The sequence below is a fragment of the Hippopotamus amphibius genome, chromosome 2 (assembly GCF_030028045.1).
Source record: "Hippopotamus amphibius kiboko isolate mHipAmp2 chromosome 2, mHipAmp2.hap2, whole genome shotgun sequence".
Taxonomy (NCBI): Eukaryota; Metazoa; Chordata; class Mammalia; order Artiodactyla; family Hippopotamidae; genus Hippopotamus; species Hippopotamus amphibius.
Genome location: NC_080187.1, coordinates 177,109,452 through 177,127,977, shown reverse-complemented (window position 1 = coordinate 177,127,977; position 18,526 = coordinate 177,109,452). Strand labels below are relative to the sequence as shown.

The 18,526-nt window shown below is 36.4% G+C and overlaps 1 protein-coding gene across 4 annotated transcripts in view; it reads right to left on the bottom strand.

Annotated features, from left to right (window-relative positions):
* Positions 1-18,526, bottom strand: part of SLC12A6 (solute carrier family 12 member 6) — an 80,800-nt gene that overhangs the window by 18,824 nt on the left and 43,450 nt on the right. For all 4 annotated transcript variants that reach the window (XR_009051301.1, XM_057721463.1, XM_057721464.1 and 1 more), the window contains 6 exons: positions 7,021-7,115; positions 5,863-5,994; positions 4,980-5,126; positions 3,551-3,605; positions 2,932-3,062; positions 2,007-2,248 (listed from right to left, as the gene is read on the bottom strand). Coding sequence is in view for 3 of the 4 variants with exons in the window: in XM_057721463.1 (XP_057577446.1) it covers positions 2,007-2,248; positions 2,932-3,062; positions 3,551-3,605; positions 4,980-5,126; positions 5,863-5,994; positions 7,021-7,115 (802 nt within the window). In the remaining variant the exon portion in view is untranslated. The remainder of the gene's footprint in view (positions 1-2,006; positions 2,249-2,931; positions 3,063-3,550; positions 3,606-4,979; positions 5,127-5,862; positions 5,995-7,020; positions 7,116-18,526) is intronic.

The window sequence follows — 18,526 nt, the reverse complement described above, 5'->3', positions numbered from 1 at the left end:
GTATTTAAAAAAAAGAAAATAGGTTAATATATAGGTTTGCAAAGGAAAAAAAATCTCATCTCTAAGAGGTTTTACTGTCACAGATGGTTAAAGAACTAATATTGACTAGCTCTGTAAATGGTGTCTTCCATTTTCTGCCAATGTAACCCTTACAGTGATCTCACAAAATATGTACTAGTATTTCTATACTGTGGATGCAGGAACTGAAGTTTAGGGAGAAAAAGTAGTCTGCCCAAGGTCATACAGGTGTTAGGTAGTAGTGACAGAATGCAAATAGAAGAAGAACTGTCTGAAGATGCTGTGCTGAATCATCTTCAAGAATTTCTAGGTTATTAACCAACTGTTACATCTAAAAGAATCTTAGAGTCCTTTTGTTCTTCTTACACACAAAAAAAACCCACCCCTTTCTTTCTGGGCTAAGTAAAAGCCTTATGTTCATAACAACTCCCTTGAAAATGTTATGCTAAAGGTCAAACCTTCTGGCTACTGTTTCAGGGACGACAGCTTGGCTAGAATTAGGCCATCCCTCTATGGCCTAACAGAAAACTGTTTTTGAACTTAAGCCTAGACCCAGTGGGGGTAAGGGTATTTAAGGATAATACAAATACAAACTGCTGATTTTATTTTTTTCTTTAACCCAGAGATATAAATATGAATAAAGGAATAACACACCCACAGTTAAAAATACCTCTCAGGAGGAAAAAAGCAACTTTTCAAATCTCCAAAATGATAGTATACACACACAATAAACCAGGTACCCAATACGCAGCTTCGACAACTCTCAACATTTCCCAGTCCTGTTTCATGCATTCCTCTAGGTTTTTTGGCTTGTTCTGCTGAAATATTTTAATGGAAATACCACACATCGTGAACTTTTGCCCACCAAAAAAGAGGAAAAGCATCAAAGGAGAACTTGAGGCAAAATGGAATTTCCCAAGTTAAGATATAGCCAGAATGTAGCCTTCAGTACTTTTATGACTCAACGGGTCTTCAGTTACTTGGCAGCCCTTAGACGAGCAGAATAAAAATTTATGATGGAATCTATTACTGACATCATTTAGCATAGTAGAAGAAATACTGAGCTGGGAGTCAGGAAATCACAGGGTTAGTGTTCTTGCTCTGCCAAGTATTAACTTTGGGGCAAGTCATTTAATCTCTATGGACCTGTTTTTTCATCTTGAAAAATCTATCTTTCTGTAATCAGGTTAAATCAACATAAGACTGAGGAGTCTGATCCTTGGACAATTGGGATGATTCTTCAAACACAGTCACTATAATAAGGTGCAAACAACACTCAGTGCTGTCTAGTCAAATGGAAAACAGGTGAGCCTGTGAGTCACATATCTGCACAAATCCATTTCTACTTCAAAAAATATACCTTAAGGTACCTGTACTACTTATGGTATGCAATATAATATATATATAGAAAGAGATATACGAGGGTGAGTCAAAGATTATCCACACTCTGGTTACAGTAAAACTTCTATAAATGCTAAGCCAGTGCAGATAACTTTTGACTCACCCTCCTATATGCAAACGATGTGACATTTGTTTCCCTTTATTTTATGACTAGAAAGCCCATTATTGTACTAAGAGCAGAATAAAAAATTTAATTGTAACTATTCAGGTAGGGATCTAGGTTTCCTTGACTCTCTTGATTCATCATCAATAAAAGGAACCTAACATCTAAATACAAAGGATGCTGGCAAAATTATGCTGTTTGAAAAGCCCTTCATGAATAGTTCAAATATGCATAATCATTATCAGGAGGTTCTGAAAAACCCACTCTCTATATCCAGAGGATGGCCACAGCTGCCAGTTCTATGCCTGGGACACAAAGAAGAGGATGGACATGGCAGTGTGCTGGCAGGCTTCCCACACAGGTGCTAACGGGGCTTATTCAGGGGGGCGATCTCAGAGAAACTGCGAAATTCTGGCTTGCAGTGATCACATCACCAGATACTGCTGATGACCAAATAATGACGGCTAGTCAGAGAGACACATACGGGAAGTGTGGAGGGGCGAAAGACGACTTGATGGCTCCAGCATAGATGGCCAAGATGGACACAATGACACAGGCCAAAAAGAGTGAGGCAAACTTGTTCACATAGCGCACGCCGATGAACACCACCAACACCATGAGGGCCAAGAAGGCCGTGCCATAGACACGCATGTTGTTTAGCATGGCTGCTGACTCCTTGAGCGCATCATCACTATGAAAGATGGCAGCTCGGGGGACAATATATATCTGTTAGGCAAGAGAAGTAGAAAATGAGGTCATTTCAAAGTAATCAAATAAAAGAACTGTTGTAGTTTGCATTTGCTTTCACAAAGGAAAGCAAAACTGAGAGAGAAAACGACTGGAGACAAAGCCTAATTCCTGTTTCAAACTAAAATGCCTATAGAAATGGGAAAGCATTGATTTTTTTAAAGTCTACATGCCATTCTGAATACCTACACTTCCAAATGGAAAAACAAGGAATGTGTCAATAACTTATTCAAAGTTTTACATAAAATAATTGTAATGACTAGCTTGAGTTCTACTTCTGTTATCATTACTTTAAATAGTAAAAAAATATATCCTAGTGAATAAATAAATGAAAACTATTTTATCTCACTGGAATAGAGCCATCAAAGAGATAAACTTTCTTTTACTTTTCCCCCATTAGCGTCGAGTCTTGCCTCTGAGACTAAGTTTTTGGCTGAGGTAGCAGGGTGCTGGTGATTGGGTGGAGGGGAAGGAGTAGGCAGGCAGAGGATACCCTCAGTCTTTCTGACTCATTTCACAATAGCAGGTCAATAACAGGCTAGCAGTCAATCACCTGATTGATTCCTATAGCTGATTTCTCAGAAGCTTTGATATCAAACAGCAAAATAAATCCAAATCTATATCTTTTCTATACTATAGACCACAATGAAGTCATTACTCACCAGAAAAATTTCAATGGCACCAAGGATATACATGGCTGCTGCAAATGTGGTTCCAAGATAAAAGCAGAGGCCAACAGCCCCACCAAACTCTGGGCCCAGTGCTCGGGAAATCATAAAGTATGAGCCCCCAGCTAAAAGACAGAACAGAAGGTGAACAGGATAAAAAAAAAAAGCATGTTAGTAACAGCAATATAAACGAGTTGTAATAAGAAGGATGTTTTCAGGCTCTTGAAAACCCTGAATGTGATAAAAAGTAGATTTCCCAGTAGGGAGTATAAGGTGAAACCTTCATACTGCACATCTAATGCGCCACATAAAGCAGCACAATTTGTCAGTACTACTTGGAAAGATATCAGGGAATATTTACCACAGGCATGAGATAGTTGAATAAAATACATATTCTAACTAAAAGAAGCTAAGAATGCAGTATAAGTTACAGATTCTAGCTTAAAACATAGAAAGATTTTTAAAAGAAGGTATTCTAAAGTCAAATAGTGTTAGTGCCTGTGGCCGACAGACTAAACAGTATTCTGTTCCTTGGAAGTTTGCACCTCTGGCTTTATAGCATAAGCATACAGTAATCAATGACAATCCCTGAAATCCAGTCTTAGCTACTGACCTGGCACCACTCCATTAGTGGCAATGGCACTCATGGAGATAGCAGTCAACATTGTCTGTAAAGAAAGAAAGGAGAAGATTGTTACTGTATAAAGATGACATTTCTGTACTACTTTCCCATCTGTGGACCTCAGAGCACTTATCAAATATTTAACTCTACCTATTTTTATGGAGGGAGTTGCCTGTCATACCAAATGGTATGGAAATGAGATGATGTGCTTCAACACACTGCACTAGTCACACTACTGGTATCTGGAATACTCTGTTAAAACACTCCTACATCATAGTCAGTAGGCTAGGTGCTATTAAGAACCACTGATCTCACCCTAAAAACTTGGAAAACAGACTGGAAACTGACTAAAGACTGGCTACGATAACAAGAATAATATTCAGTTAGAAGGGGAACCACTGAAGACTTCTGAGCTCATGAGAACTGTATTTTAAAGACATTACCTGATAGCAGCAGAGTACAGAATGGACTGCAGATAGGAAGTAGATGGAAGCAGAGTGACTTATTAGTAGGCTATTGTAGTAGTTCAGTGAGAGGTAAAGACTGCAGTGGTAGAAGTGGGAATATAAAGAAAGGGTTGAACAAAAGAGATTTCAGAGGGAGACTTGATTGGCCTTGATAGCTGATGAGTTATGAGAGGCAATCAAGGAGCCAAATATGGCCCTGAAGTTTCAAGAATAAGAAACTGGGGGAAAAAAAAAAAATGGAGGTACCATTAAGTTATTCATGATATGGACTGTGTCTGCTTACCCTGCTTCGCATAGTATCAGCTGAGCACAGGGAGTGTATAATGGTGATAGTAATAAAAGAGGTCAGTAGACAGCTTAACAATAAAATAAAGAATTTTATAATAATCTACCAACTTACAATAAAAGTGAGAGATGTGGCTGGGATACACAGATAAGAGGAGTTTAAATTAAAGGAAGACCAGAATGTTCTCAGTAAAATGGAGAGAAGACCTGGAAAGAACACACCAATTTCTGGGGAGGGGATAACGGATAAGACTTCAAAACAAAACAAATACCTCTTACCCCCAAACAACAATCAGCTTTGTTTATTGGTACCACACTGGAGTAGTACATCACATTTTCTAACACATTTTCTGTCACAACACTAGTGTTATCAAATTCAAATGCTTTGTATTTTGAATTTTTTGAAGTCAGGGACTGTGTTTTCTAATTCCTACAGAAGTTTTTCTTTGTAACTTTGAGTACATCATATTACAGATATAAGCAGTGAATAACTGACACTAAATAACTGAAAATCCTTTAGATTTTAATATCAAAATAATCTTCCCTGTTGAGATCATGAGTCTTTCCCCAGTACATATTCTTTCTTTTATTCCCAAAAAGGTTAAGCATGATACTCTTGAGCTTTTGCAAGGCTCCATGTGATCTTCAGGGGCCAGCTCGGGACTTACACAGCAGCAGCAGATAAGGACAATTGCAAAGGCCTGCAGAACTCCAGCTGTGCCCACCACCCATGTAAGGCGCAGAAACAGGATCACTCCAAAAATATTCTGTAGACATGGGAGGTAGACACCCATGAAGGTACCCATTTGGGGGGTCTGGAAAGAAAGATGTTGACAAAAGAAAAAAATCACACAGTCATCTAGAAAAGATGATTCATCCATTTACTTTTATATAAAAACTTGTGCCCTATCATTTTACTTGCAAAGCAGAGATGTTTAAGCAGTCTTTAAATAGGCACATACATATACAATCTCCATCTTAACAAATGTCTATCACCATGCCTTTTATTATTCCTAGAGATATACATTTTAACTTTACATAGTTCTCCACATATTTTTACATAGGCACAAATAAACTTTTAAGTGCATCCCCAATGATTTAAAATTTTCTGTTCTTCAAGGCCAATAGCTTTTCCTTAAAAAAAAAAAAAAAAAGGATAATGGCTTGATGAAATTCCTTAGTAGTTGGTAAATGTAGTTAATAAAAAGATCTAAGGGTCATTTTACTCCTGAATAACCAGAAACCTTACTTGTAATACTGTTCCAAATTTTCATGTTGAGAAAAACTGATATTTGGTCTTTGAAAAACCCAACAACTTCACAACAGAGAGATGGCATCAGTCGATGGGTGTGGACACTTTCCCTTTGAAGTGTTATTTCCTTTTCCTAGAATGCTTGTCTCCCAGCTACTAATTCCACGGCACACTCCCTCATGTGCCTGGCATATACCAAGCAGTCAATAGTTCTCAAGCACAGAGTGATGCCCTGGACATTTCCTCCTTTCTTGTGTACTGGGCTCTTTATATTTGTCCTTGTTATTCTAAGGCCTCACCTTGGTGGGCTTCTTTTTCCCTTCAGTGATGTTCTCTGCCTCTTCATGTTCCTTTGCTCCTTGTGTCAGGTTAGTGTAATTGGCCAAGCGGCTGAGCAGAGAAGACACCTTTGGTCTGGTGTCCATTTCTTCCTATAAAGACAGAAATAAGAAAGAAATAAATGATGAAGAACACTGAGAATAAGCATCAAAATGATCCCTCTACCAGAAAACTGCAAAGTAAATAAGAAAAAATTTCACAGGTAAATATTTTAAGAAAATTTATCAATTTATCAATTATTCACCATAATTATAATATGTAATTAGGGCTACATGAATTCTTATAAAATTCTTATAGAATTCTTATAAAATTCTTATATGGAAAGCTTTATGACTCTAAGAGCTTAATTTAACGGAAAACACAAAACCATGCTGGCCCCTGTAGACAGTTGTAACCTCATAAAGAACATTGATCACATCATCTTTAACAACGGTACTACTAACAGTCTACTAATATTTATAGCTATTATTTATAGCACCAAGCATGGACAGGTCAATGAAAAACTTTTGTGAGTGAACCAAATATTTACCTCAGACCCTTTCTTGAAGGAAGCTATGAGAAAATATTTAAAAAACAGGAACACCGAGGAAAGTGGCACTCGAGTCACTGTCCAAAGTAAGACAAAGCAGCACTGGACTAAACCAGGCTCCTTTTGACAACCGGCCACAGACCCCCTCAGAGTGCATTCTATCTTAGTCGGATGAGACATTCAGGTCCTCTTAATCCAGCAGCCTCCTTCCTACCCTGATTTTTAATTAATAGTTCTAAAGTAAATGTCATTCATCACAAACACAGAGTTGAAAAATTTTATACTTAGTAAATTATTACAACATAAACACTTAAATCCTAGTTAAATTAGACAGCCAGTTTCTCCATATGCCTATGATATCAACATTCCTCTTTATTTCATAGAAATTTGATTTGGTTATTCATTAATTAGCAATAATTAGATCACAAAGATTAAATCAACTACAATGACAAACTATAAGTATTGTATTTTTACCGTTAGTTATTAAATTATCCAACCTGTACTGTTTTAAAACTAAATGGGATGGAAAACAGCGATCTTGAAATTACTATTCCTGAAATCTCTGCCCTGGTTTTCTCCCAAATATTACCTCAAAGAGTGCCAAATTTTTATCAAAATATTCATCTCCTTCTTCATAATTGGAATTGTTAAGATAAGCATTTCGAGCTTTCTTATGTCCATCATCTGGAAAAAAAAATTAGCCAAGTTAATTTCTCATTAGTATTGAAGAAGCATCAGAACCAAATAACTGCATGTTGCCTCTGTAATAATAGAACCTATTTTCATTTTCGAATTTTCACATGAGAGTGGTAAAATTCAATCAGCATTGCTTGAAGAATGTGACTCCTTCTTGAACAGGAGCAAAAGCAAATCTCTAAGAAGTAAACATGGGTTATTCCTTTTTGTAACAATATGAAGACCTCTGGAAACACTATTCTTTTAAGATTCTAGCCTATAGAGATCCTACTCTTAATGTCACCCAAATCGAGGATGAAAAAAAAAGTCATTGAGTACCTGCTCAGTGTACAACACTGTGCTAGACAAGGGCTACTTTACATACTGTTGCTGTTGCTAAGGGCAGTAAAAGCCCTCTGCCTTAAGGGCTGTCTCACCTTTTATAAATGACGTTGTTTTTATACAAACATTTGCCACATATATTTTTACGTTAAAAGAGGCACTCCACAAGAATTTGGTGAACCCGCTATGAGGAAAAAAAAAAAAGAGTGAGATTGGGTTCCCTAAAACAGTAGAGGTTCTGTTGTTTGAGTGCTTTCTTAACTTTTATTTTCTATTGTATAAAAGTTACATAGTTATAATCGCCTGGCCAGAGAGAAAGAAAGAAAAATTTAAAAATTGTGTAAATGTCATTAAAAACTAAGATTTTTAGGGACGTCCCTGGAGGTACAGTGGTTAAGAGTCCACACTTCCACTACAGGGGGCATGGGTTCGATCCCTGGTTGGGGAACTAAGATCCTGCATGCTGTGAGGTGAGGCCAAAAAAAACAAAAACAAAAAAGCCCCAAATCCTAAGATTTTAAACATTAAGGAAATAGAGATCAATACAAAAATTAAAGAAATTAAAGTCCCATAACCTTAAATATGTAAGATGAGCTTCAGAAATGGCCAACAAGCTATCAAAATAACTAAGTCGTGTCAAAGGACAGAAGAGCCAATCTGAAGGGGTTCCCACTGGCTACAAATGGGATAATGTGAACACTGAAAATACACAATGCAATGAATTGAAATGCAAGTACTTGAAATATCCAAGATAGTATGTAAAAAAATCTAGTCCCCTTTGCAGAGTTGCTATGGAAACATCAAGGTCTGAAAAATAATAAATGTAAAGAATTAAGCAATTATTCCACCTTTCCTGTACCAACTATATTTCAAGGTAACCAAACAGTTAAAGAAAATTTCTTCATTACAGAAACATTCTGGCTAATAAATGGGGATGGAATGATATAATTAGAAAAAAAATCACCAATCTTCAACCCCTAATAAAATAATGGTTATGAGCAGTGATCATCAATGGTTGCTAAAACCATTAGGTGAAAGGCTGAGGCATAACCCACTAATCAATCTGGAACCCACTGATCAATCTTAACATCACTAAAAGTGGGGACAACACAATCTTCTAAAGTAACACAACGAAAAATATACTGTACAACTTATGATATATTTTACCCAAAGAATGGAAGCTGAATCTAACCAAGCCTCTAAATCTAACTACCAGTTCACAGAAAACAAAGGAGGAACTAGTTAAACATCACCACAAATATGCAGTCATCAAATTCAGAATGTGGAAAATTCCACATGACAAATAATCTGATTTCATCAACAAATAAACGGCATTAAACTAAAATAGGCGAACTCATAAATTAAGAGACTTAAGATGACATACCAAATCAATTGCAAGGTGTGAAACTTGTTAGAATCCTGACTAAAACCAAATGTCAGAAAACAATCAGAGGAATGTGAACATGGACTGGTTATTTTTTTAAAAAGGGCAAGTAAAATCATATGATATCTGGAATTTTCTTTAAAATATTCTGGGAAAAAAATTGGTGGGGGCTTGAAAAAGGACTTCCAGCACTGTTGAAGCTGAGTGATGGGTTCATGGAGGTCATCATGCTATTCTATTTACTTTTCTGTACCTTTGGAAATACCCTAATAAAAAGTCAAAAAAAGAAATGCAATTATTTTCCTCTCATGTTTCCAGAAAATTCTAAAGAGAATGACACAGCTAAAAATTATCACCACTTTTGAGTAATTCATTTAATCAGGGACTTCCCTGGTGGCACAGTAGTTAAGAATGTGCTTGCCAATGCAGGGCACGTGGGTTTGATCCCTGGTCCGCGAAGATCCCACATGCAGTGGATCAACTAAGCCCGTGAGCCATAACTACTGAGCCTGTGCTCTAGAGCCCACGAGCCACAACTATTGAGCCCGTGTGCCACAACTACTGAAGCCCGAGCGCCTAGAGCCCATGCTCCACAACAAGAGAAGGCACCGCAATAAGAAGCCTGCGCACCGCAACGAAGAGTAGCCCACGTTCTCTGCAACTACAGAAAGCCCGTGTGCAGCAACAAAGACTCAACACAACCAAAAAATAAATTAATTTTAAAAATTCACTTAATTCCATAAGTATTAAGTTCTTATATGCTGGGCACTACAACAGTAGACAAGGCAGTTAAAGACTGTACTTTCATTGTTTACTGAAATCACAGAAGACAGAAAAGTACTTTAAGAAAAGTGGTAAGTTCAATGAAAAAAATGAAATGCACTGGGCTAGATTATGATTGGGGATGGGAAGGACATCTGATAACTCTCGGTAAGATCTTTAGAGTGCTGGTAAGCAGGCTCTCCAGAATTAAAAAACATACGGTGGGAGAAAGGCTCAAGAGGGACAGGATATGGGGATATATGTATACATATAGCTGATTCACTTTGTTGTACAGCAGAAACTAACATGACATTGTAAAGCAATTATAGTCCAATAAAGATGAAAAAAAAGTTAAAAAATATATACTGATCTATAGTATTTGCCAATTTCTGTGGTGTAAATACTCACATATGCTAATTTTAAACTACTAATGTGAAGTCACTGAACATAGTTTTGGGAAGAGATGCGTACAAATTGGCTCTCATGAGCTGGTATGAGCTGGCTGGCTGTAGCATACCCTTGGCACAGGATGGTCAAGAAAAACCTGCATTTAAGGCAGAGGGGACAGCAATTTAAAAAGATCCTAAGGCAGAAACAATCTTAATGGATTAATAGAATAGATAACAAGTCTGAAATAGAGTTAGGAAAGGACAGAGTAGTTAAAAAGTCAGGAAGAAGTCAGATCATGTAGTTAGCAAATGGATGGCTCTTCCAAACCCATTTATTGAGGCTTTTGCCACCGAACTATTCTAGATAACAACAATATGGTAGGGGCTGGGGCTGAGGAGAGAGTCATGTGAGAGTGTGTTAATGTTACTTCCTTTTTTGGGGGGGACAGGGGTATAGATAGCATTTTTTTAAAGTAAGGGATTCAAAAAGAAAAAATGTGGAAAAAACTGAAAACTCAGAGTGACAGAACAGTTCAAATATATCAATAATACCAATAATTATAATAAGGCAAAAAGACAAAATTTACAAGTTAAAACATAAAGACTGACATATTGGATTAAACAACAAAATCCAGGCATATATTGTTTACAAGAGACATAATATGCACACACAAAGGCTGCAACTAAAGGAAAGAGATATATCAGGCAAATACTAATCAACATAAAGCTGATACAGTTTTATTATTAGCAGATAAATTTTTCTTTAGGAGAAAAACTTTTATTAGGAATGAGAGGGTAACCATATAACAGAAGACTTAATTCACCAAGAAAGTATATAAATTTTAAACATACATCTATTGTTTATAGTTATCTCTTTCTATGTAACAAATTACCCTTAAATTTAGTGGCTAAACAATACACACTTATCTCAGTTAGTGGGGCCTAGGAATATAGACATGGCTTAGCTGGGCCCTCTGCTTCACAGTCTGCTGCCAGGGCTGTGGTCTCACTGGAAGGCCTGGGGAAGATCCTCTTGCAACCCCACTTTCACAGTTGGCAGGATTCACTTTTATTCAGGCTGTTGGTCAAGGGCCGTTCTCAGTTCCTTGCCCCATGGGACTTTCCATAGGGCAGCTTACAGCATGGAGGCTGGATTCCCGCAAGCAAGCCATCAAATAGCCAGAGAGGGAGTGCAAGACAGATGTCACAGTCTTTTTGTAATCTCATTTTGAAAGTTACATCTCCTTTCCCATATTCTAGTAATTAGGAGTCATAAAGTCCAGCCCTCACTCAAAGGAGAGAGGATTACACAACTGGCATGCATGAACACCAGGGAGAAAGGATCAACAGAGCCAATTTAAAAGGCTGTCTAGGGAATTCCCTGGTGGTCTAGTGGTTAGGATTTGGTGCTTTCACTGGTGTGGCCTGGGTTCAATCCCTGGTGGGGGAACTGAGATCCTTCAAGCCAAGGGGCATCCCCGCTCCTTTAAAAAAAGGCTGTCTACCATATCCACCCATCCATCCATCCACCCACCAATCCATCCATGCCTCAAAATATCTGAGGCAAAATGGACAGAATTATACCAAGAAATTAATAAACCTACCATCACACAGGGAGATTTTTAGCATACTTTTCTCAATAATTGATAGATGAAGCAGATAAAATAGGAAGGGTAAAGAAATCTGAATAGCACAATGAATAACCCTGACCTTAATGGAGATAGAGTTCTGTATGCAAAATTAGAGACTATACATTTAAATCAAACATACATGGAAAATTTATATATGGAAGGTTATCATGTACTAGATCTTAAAGACTGAACAAATTTCAAACAGATATAATATAAGCTATGATCCTGGTATATGACAACAAGTTAGAATTTAATTATAAAAAGATAAACTTAAAATCCTTGCAAATTTAGAAATTAAACCCCACACACTGCTTAACAATTCAAGGATCAAAGATTAAAATACTTAACACTGAATAACAATGAAAACACTACCTAATGGAACTTGTATGATGCAACAAAAGTAGCGCTTCAAAGGAAGATTATTGCTTTAAAATTTTACATTAGCAAAGTAAAAATAATAAAATTATATGAGCTAAGTACCTATTTTAAGAAGCTAGAAGGAAAGGAGAATAAATCCTAACACAGCAGAAGGAAAAAGATAATGATAGTCATTACCAGCTGTCTTTTGGTTAAGTGTCCTTTTCTGTCTTTCCATTTTCCATTTTTCCTGGGTCCATATGCTTTAGGTAGATCTCTGGTAAACAGCAAGTAGCTGTATTTTTAAAAATCTGACAATCTGTCTTTTTAATTGTCAAGTCCATCAACCTTAGCAATTGATATATTCAGACTGAATTCTACCATTTTTTAATTTCTCTTTGGTTTTCTTTCTCTATGATTCATTTTCATTTTCTCTCTGGATTTTTTGGTTTGTTTTTCCTTATTTCATTTTTTCTCTCTCCTCTCTTGGAGTTTCCACACTCTACTTCTATCCTTTTAATCAGTTCCAACTCTCTCCTCCTGACTTACATAATATTACTGACATTTCCAGGAGTCTTTAAAAAACAAAAACAAAAACTACACAAATAAGACACTGAAATTATTTCATATTGACAACACTGACTTGGGTCAAGGTCCACATTTTCCATTTCATTTGTTCAATATTCTTTGTTACATTTCAGAATACTAGTCTTCTGGGATCATTTTCCTTTTACCTGAAGCACATTCTTTAGAATTCCTTTAGAGGAGGGTTTCTCAAACTCAGCACTATGAAATTTGAGACAATATACTTATTTGTTGTGGGGGACTATCCAGTGCATTTTAGGATGTTTAAAAGCATCCTTGGCCTCTAGTCACTAGATGCCAGTAGCACCTCCAATGGTGACAATAAAAAATGTCTCCAAACATTTCCAAATATCTCTTGGGGTACAAAACTGTCCCTAGCTGAAAACTAATAGTTTAGAGCAAGTCTTGTGATAAAAAAAGTTGTTGGCTTTTACTCATCTACAATTGTCTGTATTTTCCCCTTAATCTTAAGTGTCTTGCTAAACACAATTCTAGGATAATAAAATGTTTGCAAACACTTTTTAAGACATTATTTGTTTTGTTATCTGTTTGTTGAGAATTCTGTTATTCTGTCGTTCCTTTGATGTTCTGTTTTTTCTCTCTGCTGCTTTCCAAAGCTTTTCTTAGGTGTCTTGCAGCTTCATTAAGATATGTCTAGGTGTATTTTCTTTTTGGTCACAAACACCCTTCAACTGTTTCTAATCTACTATTTAACTCCATTTTTAAAATATCAACAACTATTTGTTTTCCTTCTCTTTAAACAGTCTTTCATTCCTGGCTACCATGTTCATCTTCCTGCATCCTTTATTTACTTAGACATTTAATGGTGTTATATCCCAGACTCAATACCACTTCAGCCCTCTTGAGGGTTACAGGAGGAAAGGAGTTCCAGCTCCAGCATACTACTTCCCTGCCCTATAATACTGCTGCTATAAAAATCTGACTTCAGAACTATCCTGCCCCATCCCACTGCCTGCTGGCCTAAGCCACCTCCTGCAGCTCTGGCTTCCCTTGCTGCAGCCCTGGCACCTCTATGTTTGGGGCCTCTCTAGTCTCAAGTTTCAGGTGCAACTACCTTCACTTTCATACACTTTGGTTCTGGAGGTTTCTGGCCCAACTTCTACTTGCTTGCTTGCTTGCTTAATTGGGGGGGGGGGGGCTTGCAAGAATGTCCCTGGAGACTTTGCCTGCATTTATGAGACTAATGATGCCTCCCAGATTGTCTTACCCAGGGTCTACTTGTGATGGTGTTTTGAAATGGGAGGGTCCAATAGATCTCCTGGTCAACTATGAAAGGTCAGGGCTTTCCACGCAAGGAGCAAAGCTCTCATCAGAAGTGGTTAACTGAGAGACATGGATCAACCAGGTATGAAATCAGCAGTGGTTATACTGAAGGGCATGGATCAGTTCTTGGTCTGAATATCTTGGAAATCATGCTGCTTCCAATCTACAGCCTTCAGAAGTCTGGGTCACTACTATGACCCCAGGAAATCCCAAGTGGAATGGAAATTCCAGTTCCTGAATAGCAAATAACCTTTACACTGCAAAAACTAAAAACCAAACCCGTATGTGTTTTAGAATTATCCAGAATCATAAGATTCCTTTGAAGGATACCTACTGAGACAGGCCTCAGTAATGCTTTGAATTAAACACTATTATGTTTCTTTTTTCTCATTTTACCAACCATATGATGCCGATATTATTGGGAAATTTACTAGTGTTTCATTGCACAAGTCAAACGAAAACTGACAGGAATGCCACTGGCTCTAATGAAAATTTCAGATTTCCATTTGTTGTGGCAGACTTTTTTTTTGTAAGCAGAAAAAGGGTGTACCAAATGTCCTGCTCTTTATAAGCATTTTACTGTGGTGGTGCTATTATTTCTATAATGTTGCTTTTTTTTCAATTACCACTTACACTACAACTTGGCCTTAAGATAAACCTCAAATTCCTCCCTTAGACTCCTGAGCTTGTCTAATGGCCTTTGTCGGTCTGAGCTAGGCAGAACAAGAGAGGTTTGGGTCTGAACTATGTGACTAAGTAAACATGAAAGGATGTCTACAATGTTATAAATTATGTTTTTGATTTTTAGTTTGAGTCAATAGTCAAACAAGAGGCACATGTTATGCTTGGTTGCTGTACTTCTTAAGTCTATTGCTTTCTCTCTTTTTCTTTGCAATTTATTTGTTGAAGAACCTACATCATATGTTCAGTAAAGTTTCTGATGGTCTAGATTTTGATGAGCACCCGTGTGATGCTGTTTAACATGTTGCTCTGCTTTCCTCTATTTCCTATAAATTGGTAATTTGGTCTAGAAGCTTAACCACATTCAGTATTTTTATAGGGGAGGGAGGAAAACACCTTCATAGTGGTATTCTGATCTTCCAACAGGAGGTACATGTTATTTGGCTGTCTTTCTTTTTGAGGTACTAGCAACTGCTGATGATTAATGCCTAGATTCATTAATTTATGAAGGGTTACAAAATGGTGATATTCTATTATTCTTCCTTAATTTATTAGCTGAAATACTTTTATAAAGAAACATTCCCTCTAATTTACTATTTGGTTACCCACTGGTATAGTTAACAACAAGAGAAATACTTCATTCTTTCCCTTTAGACCAATTCTCAGAATAATTAATTGGTTCACTAGAATACTCCAATGATGACCAATTTTTTACGAACTCATGAATTCAAATACTGGATATGTTTCAAATCAAATCCTTTTTTTGCATCTATTAAGATGATTATATGATGTTTTTCCTTCAATATGTTAATATACTAAATTATATAAATTGATTTTTAATAATAAACCAACCATGTATTTTTGGCAGAAACCCAACAGGTCACGAGAGTAATTTTTAAAAATATAGTTGACTCCTGAATAATGCTGGGGGTTAATCAAAGTATAACTTATAGTTGACCTTCCGTATCTGAGGTTCCTCCTCTGGATCTGCAGATTCAAGCAACCACAGACTCTGTAGTACTGTAGTATTTACTACTGAAAATAAATCCTAGTATAAGAGGACCAGTGCAGTTCAAACCCACATTGTTAAGGGTCAACTGTATATTGCTTGATTCAGATTGCAAATAATTCATTTAGAATATTTGTATCTGTGTTCATAAGTAACAATGACCTATATTGTCCTCATCCTGTCATTGTTAAGTTTTGGTATCAAGGTTATGCAAGTCTCAAACTGAGTTGGGGAGTGTTTACTTGTTTTCCTGTTCCTTGAGAGGAACTGTAGAAGAGCACAATTATTTTTCCTTGAATGTTTGGTAAAAACTGTAAAAATGCCAGGGCCCACTGTTCATTTGTTTGCTTGCTTTCTAAAATGTTTTAAATTGAAAATTATAGATACATACACACATAAAAGTTCATAAATCATAAGCCTACAGCTTACTTCTTTATCACAACTGCAGTTTCACCTTTCTATACATCTCCTCAGCATGACCCTGAGTTTTGCAAGAGATCTGATGAGTCAGTGGGATAACACTGAAATAACTTCACCCTGTTGACAGGAAAAGCATTTAGAAGGTCTGAAAGATCCTATTATAAACTCCTTTCAGCAGGCAAGGCAACTGAAGCAGTTTTTCAACTACATGGCTAAATTATCCTAAATGAGGTTTTTATAGAATCTGGCAAGATTTTAATTCAAGCTACCAATGCCTTTTCTGAGCAACTATAAGATGATTAGGAAATATAACAAAAAAATTATCTTTCACTCTTTTGCAAACTCCAAATTTTAAAAAATAAACTAGTAAGGGGAATTCCCTTGTGGTCCAATGATTAAGACTCCGCACTTTCACTGTCAAGGGCATGGGTTCAACCCCTGGTTGGCGAACTAACATCCCGCAAGCTGTGCGGGCGTGGCCAAAGATAAATAAATAAATTAAAAAATAAACCAGTAAGGATTTTGAGGCTGTAGTTAAATGGGAGACAGAGGATGACAGTTATTATTAACAGCATGAGAAAAAAAGGAGAATATAATCTGACCTAATGAACCTAGGAGAGAGAGAACCCAGGGTAGCAGGATAAACTTACCTACACTGGATAAATTCCCAGGTTTATTTAAAAGTGAATGCAATTGTAGGCTGCCAAATGAGATTAATGTCTGGAGTAATCTCTCTGCAAATACTAGGGTTTTTAGCTAATAGTGACTGAGAGAACGCTCACGATCACATACTACTTCTTTTTGCATACAATTAATTAATCTACTATCTTTTACTACAAGTGCTTAATTGGAAACAAAATCCAGCTCAGTAACACTGAAATGGTAGGAACTCCCTAGCTGTCCACTTCTTTAACTAAGTCCTTCCCTCCCTCCATTACACACGTGCTCCTGCTCAAATGATGAACCACTCTCCAAACATCTCTCCCTGTCAGGCATGTATTAGAGAGAGAAGCAATTTAACATTTTAGGGGGAAACGTATTATTTATGATCTACCAAAATCATTCGATGAAATCTTATCATTCCTGGTCCAAATATGAAATTTTTATACAGAGAAGACTAATTTTGAACAGTTTAAATAAACTATCCAATATAAAAATATTAAAAAAAGAGAATAGTGACCACTCCAATACCATAAGGCTAAGACCCTGGTGATCACATTTCTAGCTATATGTTCATGTCAAACCATTTACTTAACAAATATTCATTAGGTGCCTAAGGTGTCAGTGTTCCAGCACATAAACTCACTCAAAGGAATGAGAATTAAGACCAGAAACTTAAGTCCTTAACACAGAAAGAGCAAAAAATGAGTATCCCAGTTTCTTCAACTAATACTCTGAACTTGTAATAAGCAAACAAGTCAACTAGTTTCTCTATTTTGGACTTTTGATAGCGTATATTTCCCACAGCTGCTTTGCATATATTCAAACAGCTAAAAGTTTAACAATGCATAAATCAAAGTAAACATCAAATCAAAAGACAGACTTAAAATAGCTGTTAATATATTTAAAAGTACTTAGCTCACTCATAAAGAGGTACAAATAAAAACTAGAGATGCCATTGTCACCTACTAGTTAAAGAAAAAATTTTAAGATTGATAATATCTACTTTTGATGATAGGGAGCCGCGTATGCTTCCATATTCTTTATTGGTCGGTTCAAGTTGATGCATCGTCTTGAAAACATATATACCTTTTGACCAGGGAATCCCACTGTTAGGAATTTATCCTAAAAATATACTGGCAATGAGAATGCAAGGATATATGTACAAGATGTTCACTGCAACATAATTTGTAACAGTAAAACACCTTGAAATAACTTAAATGCTCACGAATAAAATTATAGCATGGGAATAAATGAAATACCTATTCTACTACAAAGAAATAAGGCAGATCTTTACGTACTGATATGGGATGTCCAAGATAAAATACTAAGTGAAAAAAATGAAACCACAGAACAGTCTGTATAACTCCACTCACAGAAAAAGGAAAAAAGATAGTCATAGTATATAATTTATAAATGTGTAATTAAAAATTTCTGTAAGAATTCACAAGACAGTGTCAATAGCAAGTACCTTGGGGGAGAAGAGGTGAGGTGGGGAGAAGAGATACTTTAGAGGACCTTTAAATTTTTTATATATACTTTTTGTATTGTCTGAGTTCCTCACCAGAGTATGTTTTATTTTCATATTTAAAAAATTCATCAGTTCTGAGACGTGGAATCCTTGTCAAATTACAAGTTTACTGCAATTTAAATACACGACACCTAGAAGAAATCAATTCATTTCCATAACTTATTTCACAGAATAGGAACTGGAACATCAATTTCTTTGGCTCACTGAAGGTCGTGCTGTTTATGAAGTACTTTCAGAAATTAAAATAAGGTGATCACAAGATATTATAGGATATTATATCTTCTTTTCAAAATTATTTTGGAAAAACAAAGCTCTCTTATAGACCTTTTTTAAAACTACAGACCATGTAAAATTACTTTTTAATGTAACTAAATTGAGTCTTAGC